The sequence below is a fragment of the Macaca thibetana genome, chromosome 6 (assembly GCF_024542745.1).
Source record: "Macaca thibetana thibetana isolate TM-01 chromosome 6, ASM2454274v1, whole genome shotgun sequence".
Classification (NCBI taxonomy): Eukaryota; Metazoa; Chordata; class Mammalia; order Primates; family Cercopithecidae; genus Macaca; species Macaca thibetana.
The window spans coordinates 126,894,378-126,908,734 of NC_065583.1; the positions used below are offsets into that span (position 1 = coordinate 126,894,378).

Consider the following 14,357-nt stretch of genomic DNA (forward strand, 5'->3'; position numbering starts at 1 on the left):
CGGGTTCATTCTGAAGGCGCCTCGACCTTTTGTGGCCACCTCTTTCCCAGATTATTCGTTTTGATGAAGCTAAAATTTTATTTTATTTTATTTTTATTTTTTTTTTTAATTTTTTTTTTTTTTGAGACAGAGTCTCGCTCTGTCGCCCAGGCTGGAGTGCAGTGGCCGGATCTCAGCTCACTGCAAGCTCCGCCTCCCGGGTTTACGCCATTCTCCTGCCTCAGCCTCCCGAGTAGCTGGGACTACAGGCGCCCGCCTCTTCGCCCGGCTAGTTTTTTGTATTTTTTAGTAGAGAGAGGGTTTCACCGTGTTAGCCAGGATGGTCTCGATCTCCTGACCTCGTGATCCGCCCGTCTCGGCCTCCCAAAGTGCTGGGATTACAGGCTTGAGCCACCGCGCCCGGCCAAAGCTAAAATTTTAATCTGAAAAGAAATGCACCTCATTTCTGCTTCATCTGTAGATTTCCACATCCTTGATTATTTGCAAACCTGTAATTATTTCGTAAAGAGTAGTTTGTACGGAGTGACAGGTGCCTATTTTACTTCGTCGGATCCCTTACATACCAGGCTGCTGGCACAACTTTGTTCTAGCAAATACCCGTCTGTCCTGGGTTTCAAAGCTACTTGCTTCTGTAAATGTCAGATTTACTATGTTGCATAACTTAATCCTTAGCGTCTGGGGACAGTGTTATGCAGACCGGAATCTAAGGTCATTTGACAACCGCGAGAAACAGGTTTTTCGCCTATTTGTTCATTTATTTTATTTGTGTAACTCATCTCTTGACTCAGACGTTTGTTCTTTGCTTACATGTTTATAAAAGGTGCTATACTTTTATGTCAATTAAAGACAGCCTTAACATGTTTTCATAGAAGATAAATACTTAGGATTTTAATGATGGCACACTTAAGTTTATAAAACTAAAAGGCATCCAGAAATTAGTCTGAATTATTTTTAAAAAAACAAGTTCTCAGAATTTGAACTTGTAGATATAATGAAAATTTTTAGGGGTTATTTAGTTTTCTTTATAAAATTTATCTTTGATTAAAGCAATACATTTGGAAAATGAGAAAACTGCTCAACATTGACAGTCAGAAAACGAGTATGAGTTGTTATTAAAAGCATTTTTTTTTTACTTTCAGGTTGTAGTATTATATTTTGCAAAAAGTGCTGAAATAACAGGAGTTCGTTCAGAGACCATTTCTGTGCCACAAGAAATAAAAGCGTTGCAGCTGTGGAAGGAGATAGAAACTCGACATCCTGGGTAGTGAAACATTTGTAGAATGCATATGAGTAACACTTAAATATTTTCAAAATGCATAAATGATAAAAGTAAAAATAAGGTTAATTTTGATTTCCGTGCTTAATGTCAAAAAGAATCGTTAGTTGTATTTTTTGGAACTACTGAAAAACTCTAAATATGCACTGTATTTTAAGAAAGGTTAAAGATATTTTACCCCAAAACACAGTGAACCCCAGAGGGATATGATTATATTCTCTTTAATGATTTACAAAACACTGCACATGTCACTTCTGCAATTTTATAACATTAAATGAATTTGTTACAAATTCAGTTAAAAATGTGTGCTTTAAACATTTTGTTCTCCCTCTCTTTAGAGAGCTCAACATAGATATTTCTAAGATTAAAAGAAAAATGAGTTACAACAAATCCTAGATGCTGCTGAATTTGAGTTTTTGTAATATTTAATTTTTTTTTCTGGTTCCTGAAAAGCTATAATTTTACTTCTGTCATTCTCACTTCAAGTTCTTTTTGAAACAAAATATAAAAGTGACTTATTTGAGGGTGATTCAGGAATATTCATTGTGTGACTTAAGCTTGTATATTTGTTTAAGCCTAATTCTGTGTAAAAGATACTCCACAATATATGTTTTAAAGGAAACTACTTCATGATTTCATATCTTTTAAGTTGCCCTTACAGTGGCCTGATAATCAATGAAACAATGAAACACAGTGGAATCTCCTGTTCTGCTTTATCTGGAGGGAGACAGCTGGTCTTGTATACATTTTCACTGAGCCTGAAAAGAAAGCTTACCGTTGTTCAGGTATAAAGGAGCAGCTAGTAAAGCTGTGTTGCAGGTGGCTCTATGACCTATGCCATCTTTTCATCTTTCTAAGCAACTTAATCCATATTTGAGTAGGATAATGTGTACAGGCGTAGTTTGTGGGCAGCTATACTTAGGCTGTACACATGGATAGAAGGACCCTGGAAAGGCCATGTACTGATAGAAGGACACTGGAAAGGCCATGTACTGATAGAAGGATCCTGGAAAGGCCATGCACTGATAGAAGGACACTGGAAAGGCCATGTACTGATAGAAGGACACTGGAAAGGCCATGTACGGAAACTTTTCTTTTGACCTGGTTTGAGTGTTGCCTCCACTCTGGTGGGTTTTTTGTGCATTTTTTTGTTGTTTAATTCCCCAAGGCATACAACATCCAATAAAGAGTTGACAGCAGCAGTTTAACGTATCTTTGTGGTGTATAAGTATGTTCTTTAGTGGATATGTCCTTTCTCCATATACTATGTGTAAATTTAATTGGTAATTTTACAGGTGATGCTTTATATAATTATATCTAGGTAATATCTCTAATTGCAGCTGAAGAGATTTGAGGTCTATCATAGCATTGATACTTTGAGTCATACTTTTTCCCCTTTAGATTGGCTGCTGTTAGAAATCAGATAATATTTGCTGTTCGTCAAGAATATGTCGAGCTTGGAGATCAGCTCCTCCTGCTTCAACCGGGAGATGAAATTGCCGTTATCCCCCCCATTAGTGGAGGATAGTGCTTTTGAGCTGTCTAGGTATGTGAGATTTGTTTTTCTTAATCAGTTGTGTGGGGAAGGATCATACAGATGATAAAGTGTATGTGGTTTGCTGTTAATGTGTATTCTTTGTAAGTCTCTCTGTACCAAGTCTTTATTGATGCAGCAACTCTTCACTGGTGCCAATAAATTTATGAATATCTACCACCATCTCTGCATCAAGTCTATTGTAAGCTGTTTAATTACAATAGACATACTAGTTTGATATGTTTCATTTAACATGGTTTATTGAGATCTTACGTGTCAGGCACAGTGACATATTAATATCCATATTTTGCAGGTGGAAAAACAAATTCAGAGGACTTAAAAACCTTGCCTTTGATCACATAGCTAATCACATAGCTAATAAGTGAAAGAGCCAACTTAAAAAGACTTTATTTAACTTTTAAGTTCAGGAATACATGTGCAGGTTTGTTATATAGGTAAACGTGTATCATGGCGGTTTCTTGTGCAGATTATTTTGTCACCCAGGTATTAAGTCTAGTGCCCATCAGTTATTTTTTCGATCCTCTCCCTCCTCCCCCCCTCCACCCTCAAGTAGGATCCGGTGTCTATGGTTCCCTTCTTTGTGTCCATGTGTACTCAATATTTATCTCCCACTTATAAGTGAGAACATTCGGTATTTGGTTTTCTGTTCCTGCATTAGTTGGCTAAGGATAATGGCTTCCTGCTCCATCCATGTCCCTGCAAAAAACTTGATCTTGTTCTTCCTTATGGCTACATAGTATTCCATGGTGTATATGTACCACATTTTCTTTACCCAGTGTACCATTGATGGGCATTTAGGTTGATTCCATGTCTTTGCTATTGTGAATAGTGCTGCAGTGAACATACGTGTGCATGTGTGTTTATGACAGAACGATTATATTTCTCTGGGCATATATTCAGTAATGGGATTGCTAGGTTGAATGTATTTCAGTCTCTAGGCCACACTGTCTTCCACAATGGTTGAACTAATTTACACTCCCTGCAGCAGTGTATAAGCATTCCTTTTTCTTCACATCCTTGCCAGCATCTGTTATTTTAATAATAGCTCTTCTGACTAGTGTGAGATGGTATCTCGTTGTGGTTTTGATTTGCATTTCTCAAATGATCAGTGATGTTGAGCTTTCTTTTCATATGATTGTCTTCTTTTGAAAAGTTCCTGTTCATGTCTTTTGCCCACTTTTTAATGGGGTTGTTTTTTCTCATAAATTTTAAAAAATTCCTTAGAGATGCTGATGTTAGACCTTTGTCAGACACAGTTTGCAAAATTTTCTCCCATTCTGTACGTTGTCTGTTCACTCTGTTGACAGCTTCCTTTGCTGTGCAGAAGCTCTTTAGTTTAATTAGATCCCATTTGTCAATTTTTGCTTTTGCTGCAATTGCTTTCTGTAAATCTTTGCTGCTGCTTATGTCCAGAATGGTGTTGCCTAGGTTGTCTTCCGGGGTTTTTCTAGTTTTCAGTTTTACATTTAAGTCTTTAATCCATTTTGAGTTAATTTTTGTATATGGTGTAGGGAAAGAGTCCAGTTTTAGTCTTCTGCACATGGCTAGCCAGTTATCCCAGCACCATTTATTGAATAGGGAATCCTTTCCCCATTGCTTGTTTTTGTAGGTTTGTCGAAGATCAGATAGTTGTAGCTGTGGAGCTTTATTTCTGTGTTCTGGGTTCTGTTTCGTTTGTCTATGTGTCCTGTTTTGTACCAGTCCCATGCTGTTTTGGTTACTGTAGCCCTGTAGTATAGTTTGAAGTTGGGTAGCGTAATGCCTCCAGCTTTGTTCTTTTTGCTGAGGATTCAAGAGCTTTTCAAGAGACAACATTTGAATTCATATTATTGGACTGTCTCTGTACTTTTTTCCAACCACACTTACTAATACTAGATGATAGCTCTCCTGGCCACGGAGAAATGTAGAAAAATTACACAGCTAGTAATGCCTGAAAAGAAAGCTTACCATTGTCCAGGACTAAAGGAAAATAGGTTTATTGTTATGGCTTCGTTGCAGGTGGCTCTTCTACCCATGCTACCTTGTCATCTTTCTAAACAACTTAGGCCATATTCAAGTCAGATAATGTTCAAGAACATTGTTCAGTATAGTCTGGAGAGATCAGGCTTCTTATAAGTACAAACAGAATAAGGCTTAATTTATTGTCAACCGAAGAACAAATTCAGTAGAAATTAACAGTCATGCCTGAATAAAAACTCTTGGTCAGTTAGGAATGAAAGAAGACTTTCTTAATTTGGTAGGATTTTTATTCAAAATCAGGAGTAAGTATCATACTTAATGGCAAAAACTTGGTTCCATTAAAGAAAGGAACAAGTCAAGGATGGCTTTTTATCTTTTTTACCCATTTTTTGCCCACCCTCCTGGAGGGCAGTGCCACAAGAAATGAAGAATCAATCTGTAAAGCACATTGCCCCTCATGTCGACACTAGGCTTCTTTCTCAGGCCTACTATCTGGACACAGTAGAAGAATCTGTTGTCAGATATGTATCTCAATGCTATTTAGAAACTGTGGTCACCATATCACCACCATGATTTCAGGAGGTGGAATTTGGATTTTTTGAAATTTGGAATTTATTCAGAAAACTATAGGTTGCCATTAAAGGGGTATTGTGGTAATTACAGCTGTTCTTTGAAAAGGTTACGAAGATTACTCAAAAGCATTGTGTGTTACTTTAATGTGTTTGGCAAGACTGGCGTTATGCATTTTTAAAACCTGCCAGCTAGCTTTCAGTAGTCTTGTAAAATCAGAAGTTGTGGGAACTCAGTATGATTTGAAGCTCATAGACCATATTTGTATTACCTATATTTTCTTGCAAGGAAAAGAGGTGGAAGACACTTAGGTGGCTTGTGCAGCAGATGAAAAATCCTGGAATCCAGTGATATATAAAGAATAGTGCTGTTACTGTGGTGGAAAGGAGATAGGAAAAAGAACATTGGCTTAACTAAGACTCCTTGGTTGGAATTTCAGCACCTTGAGTGAGTTCCTTAACTTCTCTGAGCCTTCTTTCTCTCATCTTTCAGATCAGATGAAATCTTACAGGATTAATAATTATATTCCTCATTGCCTGCAAGATTCTGCCTGTCTGTTCAGCCTCAGCCTGTCCTGTTCTCTCCGTTCGTTCTAGGTTCTGGAGCACATCACACCCTTTCTTGTCCCAGAGCCTTGGCATTGGCCACTCCCTCTCTCTGCCTGGGGGCCTGTGCCCTGGTTTCTTTACAAGACTTCCTCCTTATCTTTCAGGTCGCAAGTTTTCATACAGCCTCTTGAGAGAAATATCCCCCAGACCCCAGGTTCTGTCCCTGAAGCCTGTTTATTTCCATGAGTTATCCCTATTTGTAATTCTGAGTTTCTCCTGTAATGCTTCGTTTCTCCTATTTGAATGTGAGCACCCTGAGGAAAGGAGCTTGTGCTTCTTACCCCTGGTTGATACCTAGTGCCTGGCCCTAGTCTCTGGCCCTTAGTATGTAGTAATGTTTGAGGAATTAAATGAGAAATGCATGGCAAAGGGCTTTGCACAATACCTGGTAAATAAGTGTGCAGTTCATTCCCTTATTTCCTCAGTTACTTACCTGGGGTTTTGCCAGGTGTGAAGGGAACCCAGTTCCGGTAGAATCACTGTCGCTTCTGTTCTCCCTTTTTTGTTGGATAAAGAAAAAGGCAGCTTTAGGTGTAGTGCTTGGTACCACAGTGGTGAGAGGGGATGGGCATGTAGGTGAAAGTGGCAGTAACCTCCACTGTACCTTGATGGGAGATGTGAATAGCAATTACAGAATTTGGAATATATTGGCATTGAGATAGATTATATTTTAGTGATCATGTTAATGATGGATTACTTTTTATGTCATGCCTGATTCATTATGAATATTTATATACATAATTGAGTTTTGCTAATTTTTACGCTTGCTTATTTTTATCATTCAGATCAAATCATGCCTCCTGACACATCTAATGGTCGGGAAAAAAAGGAAAGAAACTTTTTATCTGAGGAATGTGAGCCCCTCAGATAAAACATTAAATTAAGAGGCACCAAAAGGCACTGGAATGAAATGGCAGTCATGTCACTCCCTCTTAAGCTGCATCATTACCTTTTTTTTTCTTTTTTCCTTTTTTTGAGATGGGGTATCACTCTGTCGCCCAGACTGGAGTACAATGGCATTATCAATCTCAGCTCACTGCAACCTCCACCTCCCAAGCTCAAGCAATTCTCCTGCCTCAGCCTCCCAAGTTGTTGGGATTATAGACGTATGCCACTACCGCCCAGCTAATTTTTGGATTTTTTGTAGAGACGGGGTTTCACCATGTTGGCCAGGGTGGTCTCAAACTCCTGACCTCAAATGATCCACCCGTCTCAGCCTCCCAAAGTGGTGGGATTACAGGTGTGAGCCACTGGTCCCTTGAATCCACTTATGAGGGCTGCAGACTGGCTGAAGCTAAGAAACCATAAAATCCATATGCTGGACACTCTAACTTATACCCACCCTATAGTTCAACAGTGTACAGCCAATCCGTGATCAACATTATCTCTGTACGCCTGTGAGAATTCTTGGTGAAACTTTGTATCATTGTATCAGCCCACTTCTTGTTCCCTTTGCCTTTAAAAACCTGCTTGCAACAAAGGCTGAGGGAATGCTCCCCAAGGGAACTCCCCGAGGTATCTTAGAAGTATCCTGGCCCACTATCCTTGTCTTGGCTCATGTAAACGCTTTATATTTTGTGCCACAACCTCTTCTTTTTACATCGACATAATGTAGAAAAAAATATAAATTGAAAGAGCCTATAAGTTGTTGAGTGTTTTACCCCTAGGACTTTTGTTAAGGTTTACTAACGTGTTATTTCTAGGAAAGATATAGAAGAAGTTGAAGAGAAATCTAAAGACATTATAAACTTTACTGCCGAGAAACTTTCCGTAGATGAAGTCTCACAGTTGGTGATTTCTCCGCTCTGTGGTGCAGTATCTCTATTTGTAGGTGAGTGTTAATTTTCATTGCATCTATCACTGCACAAGACAATAGAAATTACCATGTGCTTTCCATGTTCAGTGTTAAAGGAGGAGTTTGAAATACTGAACTTTAAACCAAGATTACCCATGATGGTGGGTAGACTTTTTTTGTAGTTCTTGTTTTGTTTTAGTAACCTTCAAATTAACCTATATTAAATTACAAGGCATTTTGAAAAGTAGGATAAAAGTCATTGTTAGGAGAGAGAATTCTAGATTTTCCAAAATTGAAGGTAAAAATGTACTTGATAGTCCTGGGAACATAAATATTTTCCTTTTAAGTATCTGTTAGTCAGAAGAGGAATATTACCTGCTTTGCCAGGTGAGTGTTTTTAATAAGCTTGATTAATCAGTGCTGTTTTATTTCCTTATCATCTTTGTGATTATCTGTTTTATTTTCCTAATCAAATTTTGTTTTTAGAAGATTTCAAAGTAGTTTTAGAAGAATTGGTATGCTGCTTGTTTACTATTAAAAATAATCCTTTTTTATTAACATACTATTTCTTTTGTAGGGAAAAACCTTATTTTAATTGTTTTCTTTTTCTTTCTATTTTTTTTATTTTTAAAGGGACTACGAGAAATAACTTTGAAGGGAAGAAAGTCATTAGCTTAGAATATGAAGCGTATCTACCCATGGCGAAAAACGAAGTCAAAAAGATTTGTAGTGACATTAGGCAGAAATGGCCAGTCAAACACATAGCAGTGTTCCATAGACTTGGGTATGATTTCCTTTATCAATTTAAAAGTTAAGTATAGTTGTTTTCCATCTTTGTACTAACTCTGATTCTTGAATCTTTCTTAGAAATTCTGTATTACTATGACAGGAACATTCATGTATTATTTTTGGAGGACAATAGGGATGGCTGTTAGTACCTTTAGTGACTGCCTGGTGGGTTTTGATATTGGGAGAGCTCTTGTTGCCTCTGTTGCTATAACAAAGTGCACCTATGCCAAGACTTTCAGGCCCTTGGCCTACGGGCCTGTGCTAATGTGTGCTAAAGGCCTTGAGGCCTTTTGAGAGTTGTTTTGTGGTCTGGAGTCTGTTTATATGACAATCTGTGACAGATTCTTTTTGATATAAATGCCTCTGAAAGTCATTAAAGTGGTTTGCCTTTTTGTTCCCCTAAAGAGTTCTTGGCTTTAAAAAGAAGCCAGTAATTGAGACTTTATCTGTCATACTCTACTAGTTACTAGTTTGTTATTAATAACCAGTAGTTTTATTAATGGTTAATATTATCACTCCTATTATTTGATATTTATTATTTTAAATTTTGTATTATACTCATTAGGACATAACTTTGTATCTCTAGGCATTACCTGGCACTGTGCCTTGTTTGTTTGAGTCAGGCGTTTGCTGTATCAGTGAAAGGATTTCCCTTGGTGCCCATCAGAAGTGTTTAGTGGATAGAGTCTAACAAATTAGCTGTAGCATCAGCTTCATCTGCTGCCTCTACGGAATGCTACTGCGATGAACTACTCTTTTCTAACTGGATGTTTACGTAAAATAGAACTACCGTATAATTCTAAGACTGCATACCTGGATTTTTTTTTTTTTTTTCATCTATCCAGCAGATTTTTTAACACATAGATTCAGAGGTGATAGTGATTTTTTCTCTTCATCTTGTTAAAGCTTGGTTCCAGTGTCAGAAGCAAGCATAGTCATTGCTGTGTCCTCAGCCCACAGAGCTGCATCTCTTGAAGCTGTGAGCTATGCCATTGATACTTTAAAAGCCAAGGTGCCCATATGGAAAAAGGTAAGTTAAGAAAATAATACATTTTACTATGTGGGCCTGATTTCTCTCAGGAATTTTTAGATAAAACCCCCCATATTCATGGACTTTTTACTAACTGTAGTATCTTGTTTTCTTTATCTGTGAAATATCTTCTTTCCAAGATTTGTTAAGCATGAAAAATATGTGCCCCAAAGAATGCATGGCACAAAGTAAGCCTCAACAAGTGGTAACAGTGAGAATTCCTGGTCTGGACTGTTGGAGAGGTTAATATATGAAGTTATTTCTCTTGGATTGTAATTCCCTTGAATTAGAGGATCTTTCTGTTGGAGAGTGAGAATAATGCATTAGCTATTTAGGTGGTGGCTAAAATAGAAATTCCTTAAGGTGAAAGAGGCTTTTCCTAGAGGTCCTTTTTAGGGAAGAAAAAAAAAAAATGGTGAGATATTGCTCCCTGTGAGAAAATGCACAGTGAGTGGGTTTAAAAACAGAAATAGGAACTTCTGGCATGTTTTCTGTCAATAAGGGCAAGTAATTCTCTGGTTAAATAGAGCATTCTGACGGGATGAAAAGGCCCAACTCCCTCGTTTCTCCTCTGGTGTAGTAACATTTAACAGTGGGATTGTTCTGTGGTTGCACATTCAATGTCTAGAATTGTCTAGAATTGCCTTCAGCATTGTGGCTGTCAGCAGAGCGGAAGAGTTAATGAACAGCTCAGTAGATCAAAAGACCAGAGCAGAGAGCCAAGGCGTTTAAAGGGCACTTCTCCCCTCCTTCTCAGGGGACCTGCCTCAGTCAGTGGTAGAAATAAGCAAGTTAGACTCATAACCAGGGCCTGAGAAATTTGGTGACCATGTTTTCAGAATAAAATTGAAGCCCATTGTTGTAAGAGAATACATAGGGATTAGAGGATAAAATATGTGAAAAGAAACTTAGTGAAGCTCAGATGTATTGTTCCCTTGCTATCAACAAGGCTGACACAATTTTGACAGAACAGGAGGCAGACCCCCAGAGAGGGAGAGGTAGGAAGAGCATTCTAAGATCTGCTGCAAGCCTGAGAGGCAGGGGTAGCTTTCTTTACCAGGGAGGAAAGGGTGCACAGTCAGTGGACAGAAAGTAGATGGGAGCAACCCCAGAAATACAGGTAATGAGCAGGAGTTCGGGCATATTCTTGTTTTCATGCTTTGAGGACTAGCTGGGCTTCGTATTTTGCTTTTGTTTGTCCATAGAGAGTCGGACGAAGTGCAGGAGTTCAGAGAACAGTTGAATTTGAATTCCTCTCCCCACAGAAATGGAATGTGACTAGAGAGTGAGAAGAAAAAGTGATATGTTTTTCTTACCCCTCCTTTCTACAAACTATGTAACTTCTAGTCTGGTTCTAGTCTTGGCCTGTGCTTTGAGATCATCTGTGATATAGGGAAGGGTGGCAGGTAGGTAGAGTGCGTACATCACAGAACAACTCATACCAGAGTGCAGCTCAAACTTGTTTAAGAACTTCTGAGAGGTGATCACATAATTTAACAGCTAATGAAGATATTTGCCTTTGGAAAAGCATATTTAGAAATGTTGAAGTAGTAGGTGTGTTTGGAAAGAAAAAAAAATGTTTGAAACTAAAGACCTTCTATGTATCTTCCCCTATGTAACCTTCTATCTTCCCCTATGTAACCTTGCCCATGATGTCTCTCATCATGACCCCAAATAGAATTAATTGTTTATTTCCTTCTGTGGTTGTACCCTGTTTTGCTATAGCTTCTTGTCTCTTATTTTTGCAGTTGTGTTGAGAGTCCTTAAATGTAGAGAACATGTCCATTCATTTTTCTGCTCTCAGTGCCTTATACAAATGTCTAATGGATTGTTGAAAGAGGAGCCATTGAAATAGATGTGATATTCGTTTGCCTGATTTATTCAAATGTATTTGATATTCATATATTAGAATGGTCTATTTTTAATACCTGTTATGATTTTGTGTTTTAGGAAATTTATGAAGAGTCATCATCTTGGAAAGGAAACAAAGAGTGCTTTTGGGTATCCAACAATTAATCACTTAGCTTTTAGAGCCTGCAATCTTAACTTTGTTAAACTATGATCATTGATCACATTTTGATTTTTTTCTCTCCACATTAGGATAGTTTACTGAAGCACAGTCTCTTATGTTATACTAGTGGGACAAAAGGAGGAAAAAGGAAGCAAGATAAATGGATATGTAGGATGAAGGGTTATTTGAAACGGAACTAAAGATAGAAGGAGGACTGTAGGAAAGAAATGGAATAATTTAAAAGTGAGGAAAGATGTCTGTGGTAGACATGTCCTTCCATGACTAATTTCTAATTGTAACTCAAACTCACATTGAGGTATGGGCCCTCCTCAGTGACTTTAACTGACTCAGAAAGATACTCCCCCACCAGCCCCATTTCACCACCGCCGTCCGGGTTCAGGGAGAGTGTTATTATCAAGGATGCATGACAGGAATGTTGGCAGAACTGGAAAGTATTAAAAAATCATTATCAGACAGTCTTGATACATATTTTCAGAAATATATTAAAAATAATAAACTAAAACCGATTTCAAAAGTTTAAAAATAGTATTTTCTTTTTTTAAAAATTGCCTAAAATAGTTCTTACTATGGAGATTTCTGGGATTTTAGAATCTATAATCTTACCAGAAAACTTTGTTTTTATTAGTTGTTAATTTTGTATCAATATACAAATCAGGACAAAATTGTCATAAATACCTGTTATGATTTTGTGTTTTAGGAAATTTACGTGGTTTGTGTTAAAATGTTTAGGTAAACAATGCCCTAATTTTTAGTTGGTTAAGCTTTATAGTATTTTGATAGACTTATATATATAAGTCCCATATATTTCTTAAAAATTTTTTCCAGCTTTATTGAGGTATACTTGACAAAAATTGTATATATTTAAAGTATACAATATGATGTTTTGATATACATATACATTGTGAGGTGATTACCACAATCCAGCTAATTAACATATTCCTCACCTCACGTAGTCCCTTCTTTTGTGTGGTGAGAATATTTAAGATCTACTCTCAGCAAATTTCAAGTAAACATATAGCTCATAAAATAATAAAATACTAGCACAATTTGGGCAGTTGTCGTCATCACAAAATTTGCATTATGCATATTAAGAACAAAAGGTATACTTTCAGACACTTAGATTGAAGGATTTTTTTCTTATGTTTGGGCAGATAAGAAACCTAGTAATCCTATTTGTTATATCTAGTGAAAACATCTTTTACCTAAGGAATCCATTTATTCAACAAATATTTATTGAATGACTATTTTGTGCCAGGCACCCACCCAGTGATCTTTTTCTACCAACCTAAAATACCTCGGGGAACACTCTGCATCTTATCTGTGGCTGGGACCCACAGGACAGCCACGCTGACTTTAGGAATCACCTGGTTACATCAGTTGATGCTTATTTCTGGAGAGATTGGTCCAGAAGGATACTGGAAGGGCAGACAAACCCTTCACCTACTTCCTCTGCCGGGTTTGGGTTGCCTATTTCCTTTGCCGGGTTCGGTTCAGCCTTACCCTCTCAGTTCAGTGTCACTCTGTGCTTGCCATCGAGCTTCAGCCTGTCCCCATTGGAGAGCAGGGGTGGGTGTTGGCTGTTGATTATATCTGAAAGCACATTATCATGGGGTTACTGGGTCACTGTAGATATTTCTAGGATTTTGTACATAGGTTGTTAAATGGATGTTTATTTTGTCATATGCAATGTTGATAGGTATATGTGGATTTCAAGATTTTCTTACTTAAATATTTCTTTAGAAGTTCCTTATGTTTTTAAAGAACATAGAACATTCTTTATATTTTAAAAGAATCATGCCTTCAGTAAGTAGGCTTTATTCTAAGTTTGGAACTGAGACTGTTATGCTTTTAAAGTCTACAATAGAGAGGTTAAGGAGTTAACCTGGGGCATGCCAGAACTGGGATGGAATGGCCTTGAAAGATTTTAGTGCATTGCACTTGACTTAGATAGGATCTTTCCTGACCCTTGCTTACTTAGGAATGGCAGAGTTAATTGGTGCTTCAGGTATTAAGGGGCTACTATCACTCTGATATGTAGCTTTTCCATCTCTGTAACTTGTCTTCAAGTAACTGGAAGAGTAATATATATTAAAAAAATAGCCTTTAATCAGATTGCCTGCAGTGTTTCATGGTCACTTTAAAGCCATGACTTTGCATGATTGCTAGGTAAATTCACTCAAGAAATAGGAAATACAAATTCTTTATGTTTCAAGTATTTTTGAACAAGTGGTAAAATGAAATTGATTTTTATCATGTTTAAATGAAAGTAACAGCAGATATTCAATGAGTGACTTATTTTGTGGATATTTTTGTCCTTTGGATATGATGTATAGAGTCACAATATATTTTCATCTTTTTTGAGAAATTAGTGATTTAGACATCTTACATAGTTACTGAGCACCTGGTACAGTAAAGATCTCTCTTAAGAATGATTTAGGCCGGGCGCGGTGGCTCAAGCCTGTAATCCCAGCACTTTGGGAGGCCGAGACGGGCGGATCACGAGGTCAGGAGATCGAGACCATCCTGGCAAACACAGTGAAACCCCGTCTCTACTAAAAAATACAAAAAACTAGCCGGGCGAGATGGCGGGCGCCTGTAGTCCCAGCTACTCGGGAGGCTGAGGCAGGAGAATGGCGTAAACCCCGGAGGCAGAGCTTGCAGTGAGCTGAGATCCGGCCACTGCACTCTAGCCCGGGCGACAGAGCGAGACTCCGTCTCAAAAAAAAAAAAAAAAAAAAAAGAA

The 14,357-nt window shown here is 37.8% G+C and overlaps 2 protein-coding genes across 10 annotated transcripts in view; one reads left to right on the forward strand and one right to left on the reverse strand.

Moving 5' to 3' along the window:
• NDUFS4 (NADH:ubiquinone oxidoreductase subunit S4) overlaps positions 1 to 14,357 on the reverse strand; it is a 696,041-nt gene that overhangs the window by 592,499 nt on the left and 89,185 nt on the right. For 4 of the 6 annotated variants that reach the window (XM_050794155.1, XM_050794130.1, XM_050794165.1 and 1 more), the window contains exon 1: positions 2,783 to 2,786. The exons of the other annotated variants lie outside the window; for them this stretch is intronic. The gene's annotated coding sequence lies outside the window, so the exon portion shown is untranslated. Of the gene's footprint in view, positions 1 to 2,782; positions 2,787 to 14,357 lie in introns of those variants that run through there. 6 annotated transcript variants of the gene reach the window in all.
• Positions 1 to 14,357, forward strand: part of MOCS2 (molybdenum cofactor synthesis 2) — a 32,082-nt gene that overhangs the window by 304 nt on the left and 17,421 nt on the right. For 2 of the 4 annotated variants that reach the window (XM_050794116.1, XM_050794114.1), the window contains exons 1-6: positions 1,166 to 1,261; positions 2,678 to 2,822; positions 7,672 to 7,799; positions 8,397 to 8,547; positions 9,459 to 9,582; positions 11,533 to 11,583. In XM_050794116.1, the coding sequence (XP_050650073.1) occupies positions 2,725 to 2,822; positions 7,672 to 7,799; positions 8,397 to 8,547; positions 9,459 to 9,582; positions 11,533 to 11,583 (552 nt within the window). In that variant the 5' untranslated portion in view covers positions 1,166 to 1,261; positions 2,678 to 2,724. Of the gene's footprint in view, positions 1 to 1,165; positions 1,262 to 2,677; positions 2,823 to 7,671; positions 7,800 to 8,396; positions 8,548 to 9,458; positions 9,583 to 11,532; positions 12,129 to 14,357 lie in introns of those variants that run through there. The other 2 variants (XM_050794117.1, XM_050794115.1) reach the window with 2 other exon arrangements.